The sequence below is a fragment of the Cervus canadensis genome, chromosome 6 (genome assembly GCF_019320065.1).
Source record: "Cervus canadensis isolate Bull #8, Minnesota chromosome 6, ASM1932006v1, whole genome shotgun sequence".
Lineage (NCBI taxonomy): Eukaryota > Metazoa > Chordata > Mammalia > Artiodactyla > Cervidae > Cervus > Cervus canadensis.
In genome coordinates this window covers 45,479,797-45,502,126 of record NC_057391.1, presented here as the reverse complement: position 1 = coordinate 45,502,126, position 22,330 = coordinate 45,479,797, and the positions used below count along the sequence as shown (strand labels likewise).

Here is a 22,330-nt window from a genome sequence, read left to right as displayed (position 1 = left end):
TCTTACTTGCCTTCATCTGTTCCAAGTTTTGGAAGCACAGCATCTGACACAAAAGAGTTCAGATGTTCAAAAAATATTAGCAAGTACAGGGAGGCTCTGTTTTGGAGAATGATGAAGTTGTCAAAAATTAGGTGAGTTTCTGGTGATGAAGCATCTCCATAGACATGACTAATGGTGCTGGGGATAGAGAGGCTGTCTCTGACTTCTTTCATAACTGTGGGCCTTCTCCCGACTAGAAATATCCAGTTACTCCTGCATCTTCCTTCCTAATGTCTACCAGGGGCATCCTTTGTTTTCTAAGGTGCAGATGAATGTTCTGGCTATCAGGACACACCCCTCTCCTGGAGGAACACAGAGGAGATGAAAAAGCCAGTAACTGAACCTCAAGGGTGCCTCCACCTTGGCAGCAGGAAAAGATAGATAATCTAGTTCTTTTAAGGAAGTCAGAACAACCAAGATTCATGCCTATGGAAGGAAATACTTAACATGCAGGCCCCCTGAACCCCTGGACCTCAGAAGATGTTCACTGCATACCTCAGAGTGACGCTGACTCAGCTATAAATCCTATTTCTCATGCCTTGAAGGATAGTTCACTTTCTGATTCCCTGCCTGCCAAAGAGTTATTCATTTTTATTCATTTATTTTTGGCTGTGGTGGGCCTTCATTGCTGTGCAAGCTTTCTCTAGTTGCAGCAAGCAGGGGGCTACTCTCTAGTTGTGTGTGGGCTTCTCCTGGTGGTGGCTTCTCTCGATTCGGAGCACGGGCTCGACGAGGGCAGCATGTGGGCTTAGTAGTTGTGGCTCCCGGGCTCTGGAGCACAGGCTCAGTAGTTGTGGTTCACAGGCTTAGTTTTTCCCCAGCATGTGGAATCTTCCCAGATCAGGAATTGAACCTATGACTCCTGCATTGGCAGGTGGATTCTTTACCACTGAGCTACCAGAGAAACCCACCAAAGAGTTATTCAAATGTGCCAGTTTACTACAAGACCATTGTATGAGCAATTACATGTTTGAATCTGGAGGAACGGAAATTTGCAGTTACCTTCCTTACTCCATTCAATATCTGCTTTGAGATATGTTATTCTGATTTCTATCAACAGAAACCTTTCCTTCATAGGAAAATCAGGGCTCAGGATGTCCTACTACCTATGGCATATAATAAAAGATTCTTCATCGCAATTTTCTTTACCTGTCCCCTCCCTAATAAGGCTTCCCTTGTGGCTCAGATGAAAGAATCCTCCTGCAATGTGGGAGACCTGGGTTCGATCCCTGAGTTGGGAAGATCCCCTGGAGAAGGGAAAGGCTACCCACTCCAGTATTCTGGCCTGGAGAATTCCATGGACCGTATAGTCCACAGGGTCGCAAAGAGTCAGACACGACTGAGCGATTTTCACTTAACTTAACTTAATAGAGATCAGTCGAAAAGCTGAGCCAAGGACAGATGGTATCAAAGAGAAAAATTAAAGTAGACACAAAGCTCCTGTTTGAGCAGCCAATAACTCTAATCAAGAGAAGGGGATTTGGTTACATTCAATAATCCAGTCCATAAAATATACAAGATGGATCAAAAACCCTTCTGCATTTGAAAAAAAAAACAATGCCCTTCTGATAAGTGCCACCCAATGATTAGTTCCACGGAGGCAGAAGGAGGCAGATGTCTCTACTATTATCTGATTAATCCAAATCATCTATTGCAGACTATAGCTCCAGAGAGGTACCCCATAAATACTTGGTGAGTGAAGAGACTATAAACTAATTCCTTGCAGGGAGAGGCAAATTTCACCTTTCCCAGGCTCGCCCCCCTACCATAGCTGGCATCATGCTCTGTCAAGTGAGCACGTAATGATCATGTTCGCTGGTCCTCTGGCATCCAGAACCCTGTCTCACTGTTCTCCTGGCCCCCTTCCCCTCCCCATGGTGTTCTGTCCACGTCAATGCACTGTAGGAGCCCCTTCTCCCTGGCCCAGTCCCAAGTGGTTGCCATGACAACCCACCCTAACAGCAAACACTTGAGAAGGGCCTTCCCCTACTCCTCAGGACAGGAGGCAGTGTGGAGACCCTGAGACCCACGGCAGGGGGGGAAGTGGGGAAATCCCATCCCCAGTGGCTATCACCTCCCTTGGTCAGAGACTGCTCAGCTACTCAGGGAAAGCGGGGACTCTGTCTCTGGAGTTTCCACTTTTCCATCCCAATAGCCTATGGGAGAAACAGGATGCATCAGTGGTCATATCACCTAACTCTTTTTATTAAAATAAGCAAAATGGCTAAAATCCAGCATCCTAGACAATGTAAATATCCAGCCTGAATTTAAAGGCAGGTATCCCCAAAGTCTTTATGAGGAACGAGGTGCTGTTTTTTGCCCCCAACCCAGAATTTGGCATTGAAGGACAAGGCAAGAAGTGAAGTCAAAGTGCGGGTAGCAGGCATATTTCTCGTGTGAGGATAGGCGGCATGCTTGATGTTATTGGGTGTGGGTGGCACCTGGTACACAGCCTTCTTGTCTCATTCCTCACTCTAACATGTAGTTCTCTGACTAAGGTTCTTTCCTATGCACAAGCCCTTTATGATTTATTCATCCCACTTATATTGAAAATAATTCAAATTTACATAGCCTTTCTCTAAATTTCAAGAGTTTAAAGGAAATTTAAGCTACTGCTTTAGCTGCTGCGCAGAAGGGGACTACAAAGAGTAAGGCATTATGCATCACTGCAACAGCACCCTGCATACAGTATGTGCTCAATAAATGCTGTTGGTGGTTCAGTCGCTAAGTCATGTCTGACTATTGTGACTCCACGGACTGTAGCCCACCAGGCTCCTCTGTCCATAGGATTATCCAGGCAAGAATACAGGAGTGGGTTGCCATTTCCTTCTGCAGGGGATCTTCCCAACCCAGGAATCGAACCCAGGTCTCCTGCACTACAGGCAGGTTCTTTACTAACTGAGCTATCAGGGAAGCCCAACACTAAATAAATAAATGTTAATGAGTTACATAGAAATACTAGAAGTGAAGCCAGCACCCTGCACCAAGGGCACTGTCCCCTCTTCACTGGGTCTTAGTTCCTAACTCCTGACATGGCACCAGGGTAACGCCGCGGCAACAACAGGGACAGGGTCACTTGCCCACACAGCACTTCTGCTGTTGTGTTTGGCCAAACCTTGGGCCATGCTTCCCACTTCTTGTGTCTTTCTCAATCCTTTCCTCAAGATCCAGTTCTATTTCCCTAAGGCCTCCTGTTCTTACGGACTTCCCACTTCTCGACGGCGCGGCACAGTTGATTCACCTCATGCGGAACTTACAAATCAGAATAAGCACCCCTTTTACTTTCTGATAAAAGGTGTGAGGTTTGAGTGATAAAAGCCTCAGGAGAGACATGCAGTGGCTCCCAGCCAGTCATGCTGATGATCCCCATCTCTATACCCAACCGAGTGGCCCAGATACCAATGAAAGAAAGAAAAGTCATTACTTCTGCTCCCTTGGCTGGAGTCCAGGGGCATTTCCCTGGACTGGTGTTCCCCTGGAGAGGCCTCTGGGAGTCCTGAAAATCAGGTCTGCTTAAGAATATGAACCACTCTAAACCAGCATGCTGCAGAAGCTGACCAAGGTCAGCACAGAGCAGTGGGGAGGGGCTGTGCTGGCCGGGATGGAGGCAGGGGAGAGGTCTCAGAGGAGGAGACCTGGAGCAGAGCGTTGAAAAAAGGAGTAAACCCAATAGAGAAGACCCAAGAGGGCACTTCAGGCAGAGGGAAGAGCCTGGATAAAGGCTCTGCATGTTTGTGACCACTGCTTCTTTGATGAGCAGCCTCCAGGCATTTGCAGGCAGTAGGTGCATTTCACGTGTGTAGTTGTGCATTTGGTGCCCCCACGGCATTGCACCTGGTGTGATGACAGCGGCATCCCCTTTCATCTCCCTCATACGTAGGGCAGGGATAGGAGTTCTGTGTCCACAGGGAAATAGTCTCCATCCTTGAGGGTGAGTGTTTCTACGCCGACTACCAAGGTCCAAGGACACGCTCCCTTCGAAAAGCCTGTGATGAAGTAAAACAAGGCATCCCACTTCGAGTGAGTTCTCCTTCCATACTGGACTCTTCTGATTTATCACAATCATCTGAATGCAACAGAATTTACAAAGCTTGGGTATCTCACCCGAGACAAAGATCCACAAACAGACCGTAATGTAAAAAGGTCAGGAGTGGGCACTCAGATCAAACATGTTCATCGGTGTGCTTGCTGACCCATGGGACACATCTGTGAGCACCAGGATGGCCACGCAAAGCCCACCAATCATGACACACCATTCAATAGTGCTGCCAACAACAAAGCTCCCCTTAGAGACTGACGAGTATAGTATCCAATGCCTTCACGTGTGGAGCTGCGATTGTCCCTAAATAGAAATTCAAGGTCCACAGAAAAAAAGAGTCCCTTCATCATGGGTTATCTTATTTCACAAAAAGGAAGCTTGTTAAGAAAGATGGGCATGGAAAGAGGCAGGGAGAAGACAGCCACAGCCCCATGAGACAACACTAGAGTATTTACACTCTATCAGTGTAACCTGATAATGCAAAAGTTGTGTCATTCAGAACCTGGTGTAAATGTTGAGCACACTTTATGTTGTATTATCTAACTGTAAAGAGTAATTCAGATAATGTTCCCTGGCCTTGTATTTGTACAAAAGAGAATTTTTGTACATCAACATAGTCAACTAATAGTTCGGTAAAATAAAATAATAACCTGGAATCAGACTGGCCTGATTGAAATCTTTGGTCTCCTATTTACCAGTTGTATGTCCTTGGAAAATCTTCAATATTTCAAAAGCCTCCTCTTTAAAATGGGGATCTTCACCTTCATGGGCCTGCTGAGAGGCTGAGATGGTTAATGTATATCAAGTGTTTAATGCACTGTCTGGCACATGGCATGCGATCAATAAATATTAACTATTATGAGTATAAAAGAGTAGGAACATTAAATGATACCTTTTTAACTTAAGAATCCTAGGTGATTCCAAACTGAGTTTCCTATGAGAACAGTAAAAAATAAGCCAGTATTGCTTCTTTGGTTGCTCAGTGGTAAAGAATACACGTGCCAATTCAGGAGGCGTAGGTTCGATCCCTGGTCTGTGAAAATCCCCTGGAGAAGGAAATGGCAACCCACTCCAGTATTCTTGCCTGAGAAATGCCATGGACAGAGGAGCCTGGTGGCCACAGTCCATGGGATGGCAAAAGAGCTGGACACGATTTAGTGCCTAAACAACAACAAAACAACAACGAAATTGCAAAATAAAGTAAGAACATGTTGGCCTAGATGTTAAACTATGGAAAACACTGGGAAAGTTAGCTTCTGGTCCTGGTCCTAAACTACCTTTCTGTATTGGGCCTTCCACTAGCTTCAGAATAAGCTTTGGTAGAGTTATTGCTGGATAATGTCTCAAACCCCTTCCAGCCATAATATCCTGGAGTCAACCTTCAGGGCAGCTGTGATGGCAAAGGTCAACTCAGTACATTTCATAAACCATAATTAGAGGACAGTGTGATGGGGCCTATTGGCTGTGTTATGTAATTAGCCCTCTGCCTCAAGGGAGGGAGTGCCTGTGTACAATTATGCAATCACATTCCGAAAGGAAAGGCACTAAGGCACATCAAATCACAAAGAAAAACAACTCTCATTCCTTGGAGTCCCAGTTTCCACCTAGGAATGCTGTCCAGGTAATTTGAGTCTGCACCTTCTTAGCACCAAATATTTGAACAGCTCTTTATTTTTGTAATACCTGGCAATACAAAGGGCACATTTACATTGCCCGTTCTTATTGGCTTTATATTAAACTGGGGAGCTATATCCCATTACACCTGTGCTGTAACCTGGTACTTCCCGCTTAGCCTAAAATCCTAGTGCAGACTTTATGGTTTTTAAACTTTGGAGGATTCAAGATTCACCTAGGGAGCTTGTTAAAAATGCAGACCCTCTCCCTCCATACTGATTCTGCAGGTCTACTGTGGAGCCCCGTGATGTGCCATTTGCACAGCCTCCCCAGATTCTTGACATCAGTGATGCCCTCTGCGAAAAGCACTCTAAGATTCATTTTGAGTAGCTTTGGGGAGACCATGTGAGTGCCTGAGCAACCATCACCACCGAAACTGAGGCTTCTGCACTTCCCCTCGTCATCAGGTAGCAAGAAAAACTAACACACCATCTGTCCATCCCCTTCCCTGGCACAGAAGTGGAACTGTAGAAATTTCTAATATTTAAACCAACTTGGGAGCAGTGCCTGAACCTCTATCATTTTAGAAACCTTCATCCTATCCATTCTCAACTTCTTAGATGAAGGGTACCATATACATCTGTTTGCTCTTGCAGTATATCTAAAATCCCTTAGCTCCTTTATCCCTTCCCAAACCTTTCTTGGATTCATTAGGTTGTTCTTAGGGTATATTGGTCCAGCTGCAGATCACAGTATAAATGGCCTGAGACATGCTTTTGATTTTGATTCCAACACCCTCCACAATTACACCCAGCCTGCCTTTTGGACCATAACCACAATTTTGTCAGTCTTCAGAGAACTGTCCATGTAAACCCATTACATGTAACCCCATGTAATGTAACCCCAGTAACATATAAACCCATTTGCTGGGTTATCATCTATAATTCTGGCTGCTCACCTCTCCAAGTGCAATTTGAGTTATTTTTTCCATGTGCTTTGTTTATACAGATGCTCTTTTGCTTCTTTTCTGCACTCGTGGCTCATGTCAGATCAGTATTTCACTATTACATCCAGAAGTTTCACTACACACAAGATTACATAAAAGCGAACAAATGGACCAGCGTCTAGAGGCCTGTACTGTTTATAGTCTTCATTCAAAGAAATGACATTCTCTATCTATCCATTGTTTCCTGTCTCTGAGATAATCTCCACCCTTGAGACTGTTTCCTCTGATACCATGTTCATTAACAATTGTAAGAGGAGGACATATCTGGAAAAATGTGCTATGTCAATTGCATTTATTCACCAAATTCTCATGACAATTGCTCAATTGTTCCAGGTTCTGACATCTTAGACTTGACTCCGATTTAGGAGTATTTAATTGTGCTGTGCATTTAAGTCTGCAAGGAAGGCAGAGTAGGTGCTGCCCATTGTCCTGTAAGCCTGAGTCATTCATTCAGTCAATACAGACCTTTCTGGGAAAAATGAGATTACCTCACCCTCATCAAGAGTCTTAGCTTTTGGGAATGACCACACTCAAACATGTATCTATCTGTGCAGCCCTATTCTTTGGTTTAGCTCACTTAGCCCTGGATTTAGAGCCCATTGTAATAAAGATTATATAAAGTAACAAAACTATATTGGGCACCCAAATAGTTAAAGACTTTCCCCTACTGAGTAAGATGCAGAAACAAGTACTCTTGAAAAAACAAAGAGAAATTAGTCTGATAATGAAAAACCACTGAAAGCAATTTACAAACCGTTTCCCCTGACAGTATATAAACTGTTAATATAATGTACATAATTCAGGGTCGGTCCTTTTTGGATTCCTCCCTTCTAATCATGCATCTTTCTAGCATCAATACCGACACCTGAATCTTTTCTCATAGTTTCAGAAGGATATACGGTAGCAAATATCACTATGCATTGAATGAAGCTAATGGTTTGTATTGTTTATTCAATGGAAATGTCTCTTGTAATTAAAAATAAAGGTTGATCAAGCAATTGTGAAACCAAATATTCACAGAATCCAAGCACTTGTACAAAGCCTAAATTGGTGCTCTGCACCTTTATATAAACAAACTAGGGGATCACCACAAATAAAAGGGAACGAACTTAAGTGGTAAAACTATTATTTCCTTAAAAAACTATGCAAGCCAAGAAAGTAGTTTTGCAAAATAAAATTGGGTGGAGGCTATAATAAAGGGGGAGCCCTGATATCCCAAAGAAGAGAAAAGCAAAAAGAAATTTCAGAAAGGATAACAAATTAGTTTAGCAAAGTCACAATGAGAGAGGGCAGACACAAATAAAGGCAGAGGATGCATGCAGCGTCCAAGGAAAGAGGAAGGGGCGAGTGGAAACAGCTGGAATTGTTCAGCTGTGTCAACATTCGGCTGTTTCACAGATTGACTAGCAAAGTGTCATCTGAAACCAATTACATTCCCAAAACCCCACGGACCCAGTTCATAACATTGATTAATCCACATTGTGAAAAAATCCCCAAGCAAGACTAGAACAGCTGTCAGCCCTTGGAGCTCAAAAAAAAAACAAAAAACAAAAAAAACCAGCAATTGCTTAAGAAAAAGAAAGGAAGAAAAAGCTCCTCTTGAAATTTTAGGGGTTTTTCAGAAGGTATGCCTACTGAAATAGAAAATAGATTTAAAACTGCTTCTACCAGTGCCTGTTTGAGAACAAATGACTATAATTAGAAAAGCAGGGGTTACATTAAAATAAACCGAAAGTCCATTCCCAAAATCAGAATGAGCTGCCTCCAAGTCTAGAGTACCTTGTGTCTTTTTGCTCCTTTTTGGGTATAACACTACGCATTTCATTTTTCTTAAGTGTTTTTCTTCCTTCTCATTATTTTAAATGCATTGCTCCCATCAAAATATATATTTAATATATTTTCTAATCAAGACATTTTTTAATACTTTTGCCACATTTCACAAAGGGAGAAGTAAACACCAAGTCCTTGATTTGCAAACATGCAACTTGTTCTTGAGTCAAATATACAAATGGCCACCACACCCCTTCCATGCCTCCTCTCCTCGTATGGGAGACTGTTAAGGTTTTCATGAAGCTTTGGCCTTGCCTCTGGAGCTGGCAGGGCTAGATAGCCAGCCACCAGGCACACAGAGGTGACCTCGACACTACATAAGTGGCTATGAAAGGCCTTAAGAAGTTTCCAGTTTTGTACTTGGTCTGCAATCTCCACAGTGATACCATAGAAGCTGTAAAAGTCTGACATCCTTTGGATGGATTTTTTTCCCCACAGAAATAAAATATAGGCTTACTCATTTGTTCACTCATTCAGCAAACATTTGTTGAATGTTTACCCTATATCCAATACTGGGTTTCAGCATTAGAGTTTTATGTATGTGCAAAAGCACTAAACGGTTTAGGGACCTGCCTAAGGCCATAGAAAGAGTTTGCTCCAGTCTGCACTCAAACCCAAGGCCACCTGATATCTAATTTGGTTCACTTTCTAAAAAACCATGTTATTACATTATGTTTAACATAGATTTTCATAAGCTAGCTAGGGAGCCCCCAAAGCAAGCAAAATATAGTTCCTACAGGGGAATACATTCCAAGTTACAAAAAACTGGGTACAAATGGGACTTTAAGAACGTAAGTGGTTCATATATTCAGATTCCACTCTAATTTTGCTCCTTTCCTTTCTAAGCATCCCATTAGTACTCTAATGGTCTCCTCTGTTGAAATGCCACTCTGTAAGTTTTATGAAACTGAAGTATGCCTTTGATACACGGATCCTTTTGCTTGTGTTTCATAGACTAATCTCTATTACTAGAATTAACTGTTTCCCTGTAACTCGGACCTTTCAGAGAAATACAAACCTTCATTCCATTGGTATATCCTTGGATTTAAAAAACAAAGGAAAGCAAACAAACAAACCACAATTTACTGTGTCAGGCAAAGGAACCTCAGCTTATTCTTTGGATTTCAGAATTGGAAGGCCAACATTAACAACAGCAACTTATTTCAGATATAAAGAAGTCATGTTACTAAATACTGTTCTTCAAACCATAACATTCTCCGACCTTTGCAGTAGGTAACACCTACATTGAGTTTTGTAGGATTTAAGCAACTCCAAACTCAAAGTAATTGGGGTGGAGGCAGGACGAAACAGAGCAATAAGAAAGTCTCTAGACAGACTCTCCAATTCTTTCCACTATTTTTTTTCACTCTAGAGGATATTTATAATTATTGTTTTTTAAATGCTCATGATGTCACAGATAATGAACACCAACTGCTCCCCACAGAACTCTTACTACAGTACATGTTTATAAGAGCAAATTACTATTTATACACAGATAGGATTATAAATGAGGGGAAGAACATTACAAATTACATGTTATTGAAAGAAAGCCAAAACATTTCCATTTCTTGCTTTTCATGAAAAAATATCATTACCTGGATCATGCCGCCTTCTCTCAGTTCCCTCACTGGACACTGGCATGGATAACCCTACAAGATTAGAGTAGTAAGTTTATGTTTTTATGATATGATTTTAGAACACAGGGTAATACCCCAGTGATAGGAGCAAAATCACTCACATTTCCATATTTCAAACTACTCTATGATTCATTAGAGTAGAAAGATTTTAACTTTAAGTGCTGGATGAAGAAACCATCCATCCCAAGAACTACATACATCTAGGACCTTCAAATAAATCCCTCCTAAAAGGCTGACCATTTAACATAAAGAACTGAATCTTAAAAGAACCTGAATGAAGTTTTGTACAAGATGGGGTCTTTTCTCTGCACATTTAGATTAATAAAAAGTAAGTGATATTGTTTTTACTTTCTTATCAATAGTATCTACTTTATAAGGTGTGCTCTGCTCCTGGAAATAGTATTTTTGTGAACTAACATAGGGTCAAGTTCTATATCTACCTCAGGCTACCATATGACCTCAAAGAGGACCTAAAGATCACAGAAGCAGCATCTTTCTTTTTGGTTCTAACACTATTTTGAGGATTAAATGAGTTAATACACATAATGTCCTCAAAACAGGGTATGGACCATAGTAAAAGTCTTGGAATAATGTTACATGTTCAGTGTTTTCATTCCATTGGAGTTCCAGGAATCTACGTCTGGGCAGGCCCAAAGTGGTTCTGCAGCAAATGAATGGAAGACTTTTATAAAGGTATGGCTTCCTATCCACTTCTCTCCACCATCGAAGGCATCTTTTCTTAACTCATTGCAGAAAAGGAGTTGAAACCAAGTAGGCAGATCACCTGTGCTCTGAACTACAACTGGCAGAGACCTGGAAACGGTATCTTCCCCATTGCTTCTATGCTATAAATGGCCCTCTGAACAGCTTTCTTAGATTCATATGCTAAAAGACTTGTTTGATTCTAAGGCAAGGCTGAAGGCAGTGTGCAGGTGCACCATTTATCACAACAAGCTTCCTTACTGCTCCTGTTATTTAAAACCAAGATATTCACTGACCCTGTAGGATTATGAACAGCTCACATCTCAGATGCCTAGACTCTCTCAGGGTTGGAATGGATATTAAATGTTGTCTAGGCACAGCCTTGCAGCTGCAACCACCTAGCAGCACTGTTGGGCACAGGTCAGTGCTTCAAATTTCTCAAATGGCATGAACTGCCTACAAATGGCACCACTGTTTACGTTAGGGCTAGTAACTTCTCTTAACCCAAGGGAGTTTCAAGGATACTGGGCCTAGGGGATAAAGGGAAACGGACATATGGAGAGCCCCAAGAAAAGCTCTCATCCCAATTTGTCAGGTATCCAACTTAAAGCAAATATTAAGGGACTTGGAGAAGGGAATGGCAACCCACTGAAGTATTATTGCCTGGAGAATTCCATGGATAGAAGAGCCTGGTGGGCTACAGTCCATGGGCTCACAAAGAATCAGACATGACTGAGCGACTTCACACCAGACCTGGCGGTCCAGTGGCTAAGACTCTGCATTCCCTTTGCTTGCTATTACCATGGGAAGCAAAGCAAGCTCCACCAGGACCTCCACAGTCATGCCAACACACTTTGATCTAAAAGTCATTCATAAAAAAGAGTAATGTAATTTGAAAATATACATTGAGCACCTACTCTTTCCAGACTCTGCCCTGAAGTAGTCAAAGGTGTAAATGAGTGATACGGATGTGGAAATAGACATGAGATACAGGCAATTATTCTGTTACTCCAAAAAGAAACCACTGCTTCTAAACTAAAGGCAGCACATCTACAAATGGGTCCAAAGGAATTCTTGACCTGGAATTGATTCTGATATTGAAATATCTTTAAAGAAACAGATCGGGTCTACCAGTTGCTTATAATTTATCAAAATCACCTTTCCACCAAACTAACTTTCTTCCCATGAGGAATGGGTAAAAATTCTCATTATCTACTGGACTATTTCAGATAAATGTCATAAAGGTGGTAGAGTCCTGGGATGCTTCTCAATGTTGAAGTCTCTTCTCCTTTGCTTCAGGTGAGGTAGAGGCTGTGGTTCCCAAGCTGTGGCCTACAGCTAACTCACAGGAAAGCCATGGGATATTTTTAAAAGTCAAGGGTAGTCTCTATCAGTAGCAGACACTGCTACTAGTAAGTTGAAACTATTAATATATGGAACTGTTGCTATTTCTCTTTGTCTAGGGAGTGAAAAATTTACTGAGACACAAAGACACCATGAGCTGAGACTGTCTGAGAACCTTAGGAATTGGGCAGCAGGTTGGGGGTGGGGGGTGGAGGTTCTCTCCATCATATCTCAATAACCTCAGATAGCAGGCTTAAGAGTGTCTCTACTCTTCAAAGTCACCTTGAAGGGAGGTTTTAAGAGAGACTTAATAGACTATCACTGTGTAACATGTCACTTCTGATTTAGTAAAAAGAGATGGTCCTGTGGAATCATAGCTAGAGGAAGTCTTAAGATGTTCTTCAAACATGTATGTGCCTGGCATGTAATATATATACATTTTATACATATATATATACACACACATACATATATATAAACACACACATTCTTTTCCATTAAAAGTCCTTCCACCAGGGAGTTTGGGTCATTTGAGCATGAGCTGCCCATTCTCCTTGCTTGGTGCCCTGTAATAAATAGTATATTTTCCTTCACCACAACGTGGCAACAGTAGCTTGGCTTTGCTGCCTGTTGGAGAAGCAGATTCAAATTTGGTTCTGTAATGGGGGCATGCCCAGTGTGATGGGTTAGAGCCTGGCTGTCACTGGACATGATCACAATGGCAAAACTGTTGTCCTCTCACACAGCCTCCTAGGCTCACCTCCCTCTCTTACTGGCATCTATGGAGAAGACTCAATCCAGGTTCCTGCCTATATCTGGTATTCACACGCTGACACTGGTCACAGACTTGGGGTTGCAGCTGCTCATGCCTGAGCTGGGTGGGTAGGTATTGGGATGGGGAGTCTGACCACAAAATGGAGATGGGAAGACTCACTTAGATTAACATGATTCAGCCTTGTCTTTATCACCCCTTACCAGAAAAGCCCTACAGTGTGTGTATGTGTATATGTAAATATATCTGTATAATAAACTAACAAGTGCTCTGTCCCCACTGAACTCTGATTTTTGCTGGCAGGGCACCTTCATCTTGGAGTCTGTTTGAGTGAAGTGAGTGAGTTTGGGCGAAATTCCATCTTGACCTGTCTCTCAATTGAGCAGAACGTCCTATGAAACAGATAGGGCAGATATAATTAGCTCTGGCTTTGAGATGAGCAAACTCAGGTCCACCTGAATTTAGTGAGGTTAATGGATTTTCCCAGGGTCCCCAAGCTCCCAGAGCAGGGCAGTTCCTTGACCCAAGTCTTTCACATCTAAACCTCCCTCTCTCTTCACACCACTGCTGCTCTGGTTTTGAACAAGAAATCAGTGCCCTTCTCTACCTCAACATGCATACCCAGTGGAGAAGCAAGAAGACATTCTCTTCAAGGCAAGAAACCTCCAGTTTCACCTATATGGTTCTGTGGAACTATACTGGGCTTCCAGGCAGCCCTAAAACATCCGAAGGCAGAAGTCATCATGTTGACACCCTGGAAGGCTATATCAAAGTTGGTCCTCGTCTCTAGGAAGCTCAGTTCTCACCCTTCTAGTCTTGCTGGTATTCTAAGTCTCCTTTGCACAGAAGAAAGTCTGCAGAGGTATTTAAGGCCAGGAAGGGTGCAGACCTGTGCTTCTCATACATGAGCATGCATCAGAATTACAGGAAAGCCGGTTAGTGCACAGGTTGCTAGGCCCGAGCCTCAGAGTTTCTCAGTGTAGGGCAGAAGAATGTGCATCTAACATGTTCCCAAGTGATGCAGAGGCCACCCTGAGAACCACTGACATGTAGTGAGTTGTCTCTCCCAAGGGCCTGGTTTATTGGGCCACACACACCAAATGCTTCTTGAGACACATCCAGGAGGGCATTCACTGATCATCTTGACAAAATCATTTAAGCAGCTTCTCTCTTCAGCTTTGTTTTAGACTCAGTGCAATAGAAGTTAGATAAAAGTCTCTGCCCTTTAGAAACATAGAAGCTAGACATGGACAAAGTTCATGTGGACAGGCGTTGAAAGATAATACTACCATGTCCTGACTATAACTCTCCCAGAATAAAACAAAAGGCTCGCAGTGGCGACCGCAAGTTTCCTTGGGGGGTCTCCAAAGACTGTGCTTCCTAATTTTCAGTGATACCATCATGATCCCGAGGATCATTAAGCAGCTGTTACAGCTGTGTTTAATCACAATCCTACCATCATATTGAGTGGCTCTGACCTACTGACATGCGAGTCCTTGGCCTCCATGGAGTCGCTCTGACAGGCAGAAGTGGCTGCAGAAGGCAGTGATAGAAATGGGTTTAAATGCTGAGACTCATGGCATCAAAGATCTGTGAACTGTTGAGCTACACAGAGGAATCATCAGAATAATGATCATTTTTCTCTACCCCCTCCCTTGCTTGTTCAAAGAAAAGAGCCCTTAATTGCTTCTTGAACTACACACAAGTGGGCCATTGACTGTGACTGTAATTCAGCCGAGAGGCAAGGAAAAGTCTAAAACGGATTTTGTTGAGGCAATGTCTTAAACACAGAAAATGCTGCAGAGAGCTCACCATGCACAGGACACTGCTAGGTAGAATTGAGAACCGCTTGGTATATATACAGTCTGCAGTCAAAGCCATCTTTCATTGTAGATGATACCAGTGTGGTCAAGGGAGATGTATTTTTTTAAGTGGGGAGGGGGTGAGAGAGAGAAAGAGAGGGAAGAAAATGGAATAGAAGTCATATTAGAAGGATATCCCCATTACAGATGACCTAGCAAATTCAGATTCCTAAAGAAGATGACACTGTTTAAAGAAATTGAATTCTGAATTAAGTTGTTTACTATTTACCTATCTCTCCACATCCACATCCCAGGTATACATGACATCTGAAGGAGTCTGAATCATTTCCTTCCTTCTGGAATGCATCAACCTAGAAAGGGTTATGGACTTAGGCAGCGACTCTCTGCCCATACTGTCCAGTTTGCCAGCCATTCCATTCAAGGTCATGGCAACAGGGACTAGGAAAGGGGTGCCAGCAACTGAGAAACCTCCTGCCAACTACATGCCTACATGCTCATCTAGGAAGAAAGCAGACCTTCCAAGGAAATCTCCTTTTCCAAAATGTGCTTTTCTAACTTCTCTGTGCCATTAGGCCCCTTAAATAAACAGTAATGCCTAATACTTCTCTGAAGCCTCTCATCCCACTCCATCCAGAGATCTCTTTTTTTTCCATAAAGGCCTTTTGCACTCCCTGCTGGGTAGCTCCTCCATTCCTCTACCCTTCCATGGAAACCGGCCCACTCACTGCACCTACATCCCCTGCACTAGGGGAGGTTAGAGGGAGGGCCCCCACTCCTGCTCTGCACAGAGTGGCTAGGTCACATCCTCATAACACTCAAGTACAACCCTGTTTGCAAATAAGCCTCAGTGGCGAGAGCAAGTGAGTGATACTGACTTCCTAGAAAGCAACCCCTGGATAATCAGAAGAGTAGGTGATAAAAATTAGCATTGATTACTTACTATGCATGGAGTCCATATTAAGGGCTTTAAACACTTTCTCTCAATCAATCCCAACAGTAACTCTCCAACCATGATCCCCATTTTAAAGAGAAGAAAACTGATGTGCAGAGAGAGTAAATAAGTTTACAGAAGTCATAGTGATAGCTGTAAGCTTGTGACGTGAATCCACAACTCTGAGTTTGGCATCCAAGCTTTTATAATCTATTTATGACCATAAATGGGGCACGTGCTGCCCGGGGACAATCTGACAATCTGGAGGGTATGTGTTCTCACCTATCTCATACAGTCAAATGCTTACATATCTATTACATGTTGGGCAAAGAACTTGATGCCCTTTACATCTTACCTGTACACTTCACAATTCTAAAAGGTAAGCTGTTTTATCCTCATTTAGCAAACAAGAAAACCCTGAGTCCATGTGACAATAACTCACCTAAGTTCCTCCGGTGGTAGGGACAAATATGAAATTAAAAATCCCATGTGCTTTATTAACTCACTGCATATGTATTACCATCATCCTCCTGACTAGTACCAAAAAAAAAAAAAAAAAACTAACTATAATCCAGGACTATTTTAAGACAATAACCTTGAAGGATCTTCTGAATTCTACACATCAAAAATGATGCCACCAATTCATTTAGATGGTGTCTTCAAATTTTCATATAAAAGGTACTCACCTTTTAAAAAAGCAATAAAATGGAAATTTATTAATAGATCAATTAAAGAGACGTAAGTCACTTATTTCATTACCAGATCTCAGATGTAGTTCTACATTGTTCATCTAGTCTGTTTAACTTTTTTCCTGATATAAGCCTGACTTTAACTCCCTAGTGGCAGGATACATTCTCTCCCTCTCAAGCAATTATATTGCCACTTGCATTACTAAGTAGTTTATGAAGATTTCAAGGGTCTCTTAACAGTGGCTAAATTTCTCCTACATTCACTCGTTCATCTACTAATGAGTCATGTAGCCAGTTTCAGAAGAGCTATGTAAAAAAGGCCCAAGTGTAAATGTCATTGTTGAATTCCTTCCAAACTCATACAAGAAGGACAGAAAGGGGGGTAAGAGATAGAGCAGCCCCTCAGTTAGCAAGCATTGATTGAGAAGGTATAAAGGTGCCTGCTCCATCCTAGGCACAGGAGGGCTACCTGAAGAATCACCCTGCTTCTCATCCTCAAAGAGCAGGCTCAGGGCTGGAGTGGGGAGATGCTCAGACAACACAATGTGGGTTATCGGGTTCATGGGCTTCCCTCTCTCTGGCTGGGGCACTTCTGGATGGAGGTGCTAAGAGCTCATGTTCAGAGTCAGACTTGATCTAAAACCTGGCTCTGTTGCTTTCTTTCCTGTGCATCTGTGAGCAAGTTGCTTGAACTCTTGCTGACTCAGTGTCCATATTTGTAACTGGAGACGCCAGTACTTATGACAGGGCAGGAAGGAGGAAGCCAGTCTTGTAGAAAGGGGTCAGCACATGACCAGCACATGGCCAGGACTATTAAAGTTAAGGGCAGCACAAAGTTGGCAAGAAGGGAGCTGGCTGGTCCTGTCCCATCGCAGGTAGCTCAGGAAGTCACTTAGTTCCTGACAGCTTCCCTCTCTTACTTCTCCAGGGTGTGGAACTCTGGCTTGGTTTCAACTCCCCCTTCCCTATCCCTGAACCTCCTGCAAACTTCACTTGGTGAACCTGTATTCATCCTTCAGCCCAACCTGAACCTCCCTTTCCATTTCTCACTGAAACTCCCACTCCATCACAAGAGGCATGAGTCATCCCTGATGCTCTCCAAGCACCTGAGCTTACCCGTAACTCAGCAGCTGTCGCTCAGAGTCCCTGCATGCCTGCCTACATCCCCTCCCAGAGTGGATGAAACTGGAAGGCAGGACCACACACACGGGGCTCTCTCCCAGCTCCTCGTGTGATAATGGACAGTAGCAGGTGCTCGGCAACCATTTGTTTAGAAGACGCATGAATGAACACAAATAGATACCATGTTTAAACCTGCACAAATCTGCCCGTAATAAAAAGTACATGGCTCAAGTGTGGCATCAAATTCTGCTGTCCTGTCTCACACCTGGTGTCATTACATCTCTGGATAAGTAGAGACACTTACGGTGTCACTCTGAGGCCTTTCTGATACGACATCAGCTGCTTTTCCTGCCCATGGTGGGCAGAGTTAGGAGGTTTGGTCAACTTTCTCTTAGTCAGTTCGCCATTGGTCAACAGAGGTGTTCATGTGGATGCAGTTAAGATGTTTATGCCAACGTGGGGCACAAATAAATGTGGAAAGAATTCAGGTCAGTCCAACCATTAGTAACAGTATCTTCTTGCTCTCCTGGGAGCTGTTTCAGATTTCGGCTTCATCCCCACCCCTACATAGAGAGACGGGGAGAGGACTGCAGCTTCTAGAATTACAACCATTTTGTCAACTTGTCATTTGCCTCACTGTCTGGCCGGTGCCTCTCCCTCTGGGTCCAGAGACATTTTGCACAGGAAGAAAGCAATAAAGTGAACACAGGGCCAATGAATTCTCCAGTCTTCAAAGTACCTTGTTCTGTCCCACAGAACATACATATTTCTGGCAAGCACCATGGAGAGCCTCACATTTGTTACCTCCTGCTCTGCTGGGAATCAAAGCATTTACCCCCCATGAGATGTTTTTTAAAGGCCCAAGGGCACTGGGCCATCTTATCCCCACTCCCTTGGTGAGCTTCCCTGACTACATGAAAATACCTGAAAAGGCTAACTTTGTCTGTTCCAAATTGCCTTAAAAATAAGAATACTCTTAACCTTTAGGGATTTATATTTGGAAAAAGGAAATGAACTAGATACAGCTTACAAAAAAAAAAAGGGCAGGAAGGTGAGTCATTTTTCAAATTATTTACAAATTTAGGATGGAAAAATACATATATATTTGCAGATATTGAATATGATGAACTGATTTGTTCCATCATTTCTCAGTGTACCATACTTTTGTTGGTTATATTTTACTTTCCAAAGAAAACTGAGTGGGGCCCATAGCAGGTGCTGAAAACCAACTTGATTAACAGAGTAGCCAGAATTTATAATCCATAATTAGTTAGAATTAGCCTGGGGAATAATAACTAAAATTCTAGAGAATTGGGAGCCAAAAGATCCATATTTAGATTTCAGCTTTACCACCTACTAATCATTCCTGAAACATGGGCATAACAAACAGTCCCTTCACAGAGCTCTGTGATAATCAGACGTAACAGAATTTTGTAAAGTGCTGTATGTCTCAGTAGTAATGGAGATCTTTACAGTTCCTCATCATGATTGAAGGGCAAATGTCAATGGGGTTGCTCTTTCAGAGAAAGTTACAGCAAGGTAGTTTTTGAAAATGTTAAATCGTACTTATAAATAAATCTCCATCAATGATTTCTTTAGGTTTCTTTTGGCTAGGACATTCTAGAATCCTAAGGGAAATGATTCAAGACAAATCATTGACTTGGTCAGTTTAATACTGACTCAAAGAGTCAGAAAGTATTATCATTAGAAGAAGTTTAGAAAACAACTAATTCTAATCCAACCTCTTCATTTGACCAGCAAGAAAAGGGAGGTGAAGGGAGGCTGAATAAATTCCCCAAGATGACATAGAGAATCATGGAGCCAGGTTTAGATGGGAGGCTCCTGACTCCTGCCGTGTGCCCCATCTTCAGTGCTCCATGCTAAACAAAACCTTCCTTTTCAGCTTTCCACATGAAGCCAGCATCTGAGGCCACAAAAGCAGCCCTCTCAAAAAGGTGAGGAATCACTGTGAAAGCTGAGTCTGAAGGTTGCGCATGGTACCCGAGGGCTCACTGTGGGATCCTTTCTCTGTGTGTCCACAACGGGCAGACAGGACTCACACCCCGTCCCTGAGGCCTGACCTGGCTTCTCTCCCCATCCCCTCCACATCTCAATGGGTCAAATCAGCTTCAACCATAGTGACCATGTTGTCAAAATCCCAGGCAGAGTAATATTCCATTCTATATATGTGCCACATCTTCTTTATCCATTCATCTGTAGATGGACATCTAGGTGGCTTTCATAAAAAAATGAACTTGTGTCAGTTCTAGTGAGGTGTATGAACCTAGAGCCAATTATACAGAGTGAAGTAAGTCAGAGAAAAACAAATGTTGTATATTAATGCATATATATGGAATCTAGAAAAATGGTATTGATGAACCTATTTCCTGGGAAGGAACGGAGACACAGATGTAGAGACGGACTTGTGGACACAGCAGGGGAAGGAGAGAGTGGGACAAATGGAGGAAGTAGCATCAACATATACACACTGCTGCTGCTGCTGAGTCACTTCAGTCGTGTCCGACTCTGTGTGACCCTGTAGACGGCAGCCCACCAGGCTCCCCCGTCCCTGGGATTCTCCAGGCTAGAGTACTGGAGTAGGTTGCCATTGCCTTCTCCCATATACACACTATCATGTGTAAAACAGACAGCTGCTGACAAGTTGGTATATAATACAGAGAGCCCAGCTAGGTGCTCTGTCATGACCTAGAGGGGTGGGATGGGGGAGGGAGGGAGGCTTAAAAGGGAGGGGCTATATGTATAATTATGGCTGATTTGCCTTGTTTTATGGCAGAAACCAACACAACATGGTAAAGAATTTTCCTCCAATTAAAAAACAAATAAATTAAAAATAAATCCCAGGCAGAATCCAAAGAGAAAGATCAAGATTATGAAATGTCTAGTTCCAGAAGGTACCAGATAAAAGAGGAGCTCTGTTCCTCATCTTCACTTGGGCCTGAAGCTGTTCCCCAAAACACAGCTGTGCACACTCACGGACATTCTGGAATGGGGTAGTTCATTTCTTAGCCTCTCTAAGTCTGAGGCTGGAAATCTCTCCATGTTCAAAAACCCCATGCATTTCATGAAATCCTCTGGTGCAGGAAAAGCCCAATTTGAACAGACCCAAATAACCCCCAAATACGCTGTGGACGGCACATCTGTTGCAGTGTTTGTTCGTCTGGAAAAGGAATCTATAGCACTCGAATGCTAAAGGGGAAATTGGGAGAAAAAAGAAAAAGACACCTTGGCCAAGTTCCCCCCGCCCCAAGCATATTCTCCCTTATGGGGATTGCTCACCCCCAGGAAATAAGATGCATCAGCCTCAACAAACAGGACAGAGAGAAGATGGAGTACACAGACCTCTAGATCAAATCCAAAAGCTGCATAATAAAGAACACAAAACTAAAGGATAATTCAAGAGTCATTTCTGTTTGGCTCAGAGGGACATTAACAGCACAAGCCTCCAAGTCACCTGTACAGAAAGCCCCTTCCTGGTTTTACTAGTGTTCAAGGCCAGGAGCTCAGCTGGACGGAAGTGGGCAAGAGGCTTTCCACCACGGAGATGATTCCCTTTGGCCACTTGAAACGAGGGGCACCCAAGGGTTCAGGGCGCTCTCGCACCCAGATGGGGCCCAAGAGAGATTGTCTAGGCCACTTCTCCACTCGAATTTTCTGCTAAGACTTCAGTAAAGGCAAACAAATTATTTCCTTCCTCTACTTTAGAAAGCTGTGGTCTATTTAGCTCTTTTCAGGTTCATTGGGAAAGCACAAGATTCTTCTAGACTCCATTAACCATGCTTGCAAGAAGTGCATCATGTTGCAAGGCAAGACCTTCTAGGGACCAACCGTGCAGATCCAAAGTCAAAAAGTGAGAGAAAAATCACAAAGCCTCTGGGAAAAGCATCGCACAGACTTGCTGAGGTCCCTTCTTCAAGGGCAAGGGTCATCACAGGAGAAGGATAATGTATTTGACCCTTCTTAGAGAGGTCTGGATATTGGGAAACATCCCACACTTTTCTCTGGGACTTGCTGTATCTTTTTAGAAGTGTGTGTGTGTGTGTGTGTGAGAGAGAGAGAGAGAGAGAGAGAGAGAGAGAGAGATTTTCTAAATTTCAAGTAGTCTCTTGCCAGTTTGAGTTCTCTTGGCAGAACCTTCAAGTGTTCTCAGTAACAGATGCCTGGAGGAGAAGGAAGCTAGGAGTTCTGCAACAGAGCAATGCACCGAGTTGGGGAAGCAGCTGCTCTGCTCTAGTCACTGTGTATACAACTTCACCCAAAGTGTTTAGGAAACAGATCATTCGGGAGCCTCTACCACCTATTCAAAATTCAGGCCCTTTTAGTTCCACTCATTTTTTTTCCTCTGTGCTGTTTGTTTTCTGCCATGAGTTTTAGCAATCTGTTTATGTTGTGTGTGTGTGTGTGTGTGCGTGCGTGTGTGTCTGTGTGTGTTTCCCTCTCCAGCCTGGCTGAATTATCCCCAAGTGACTCTTAATCCTCAACAGTAATTCCCAGTGATCGCACTGACATGATGGTAACGGGAGAGCCCAGGCTCCTCCCGCCCCACCTCACTCCCTCCTCCCTTGTTGCTAAGCTCAGCGAGGATGTTCCAGGGAACTGTTTATTTACAAGATGAAGTTTGAGAGCAGGGTCACCAGGCTTTAAAGTGGGCTGAGGCTGCCCAGGGAAGGAGAGCTAGAGCTCACAGTCACGAATCTCCCATTTCTTCCGGCCTCCAGCACCCCTCCACCATGGCATCAACGTTGGTCTCATGTCAGCACTCTT

At 43.1% G+C, this 22,330-nt stretch overlaps 1 protein-coding gene across 3 annotated transcripts in view; it reads right to left on the bottom strand.

Annotated features, from left to right (window-relative positions):
• RORA (RAR related orphan receptor A) overlaps positions 1-22,330 on the bottom strand; it is a 779,815-nt gene that overhangs the window by 611,683 nt on the left and 145,802 nt on the right. For 2 of the 3 annotated variants that reach the window (XM_043471786.1, XM_043471788.1), the window contains exon 2: positions 10,124-10,177. The exons of the other annotated variant lie outside the window; for it this stretch is intronic. In XM_043471786.1, the coding sequence (XP_043327721.1) occupies positions 10,124-10,177 (54 nt within the window). The remainder of the gene's footprint in view (positions 1-10,123; positions 10,178-22,330) is intronic. 3 annotated transcript variants of the gene reach the window in all.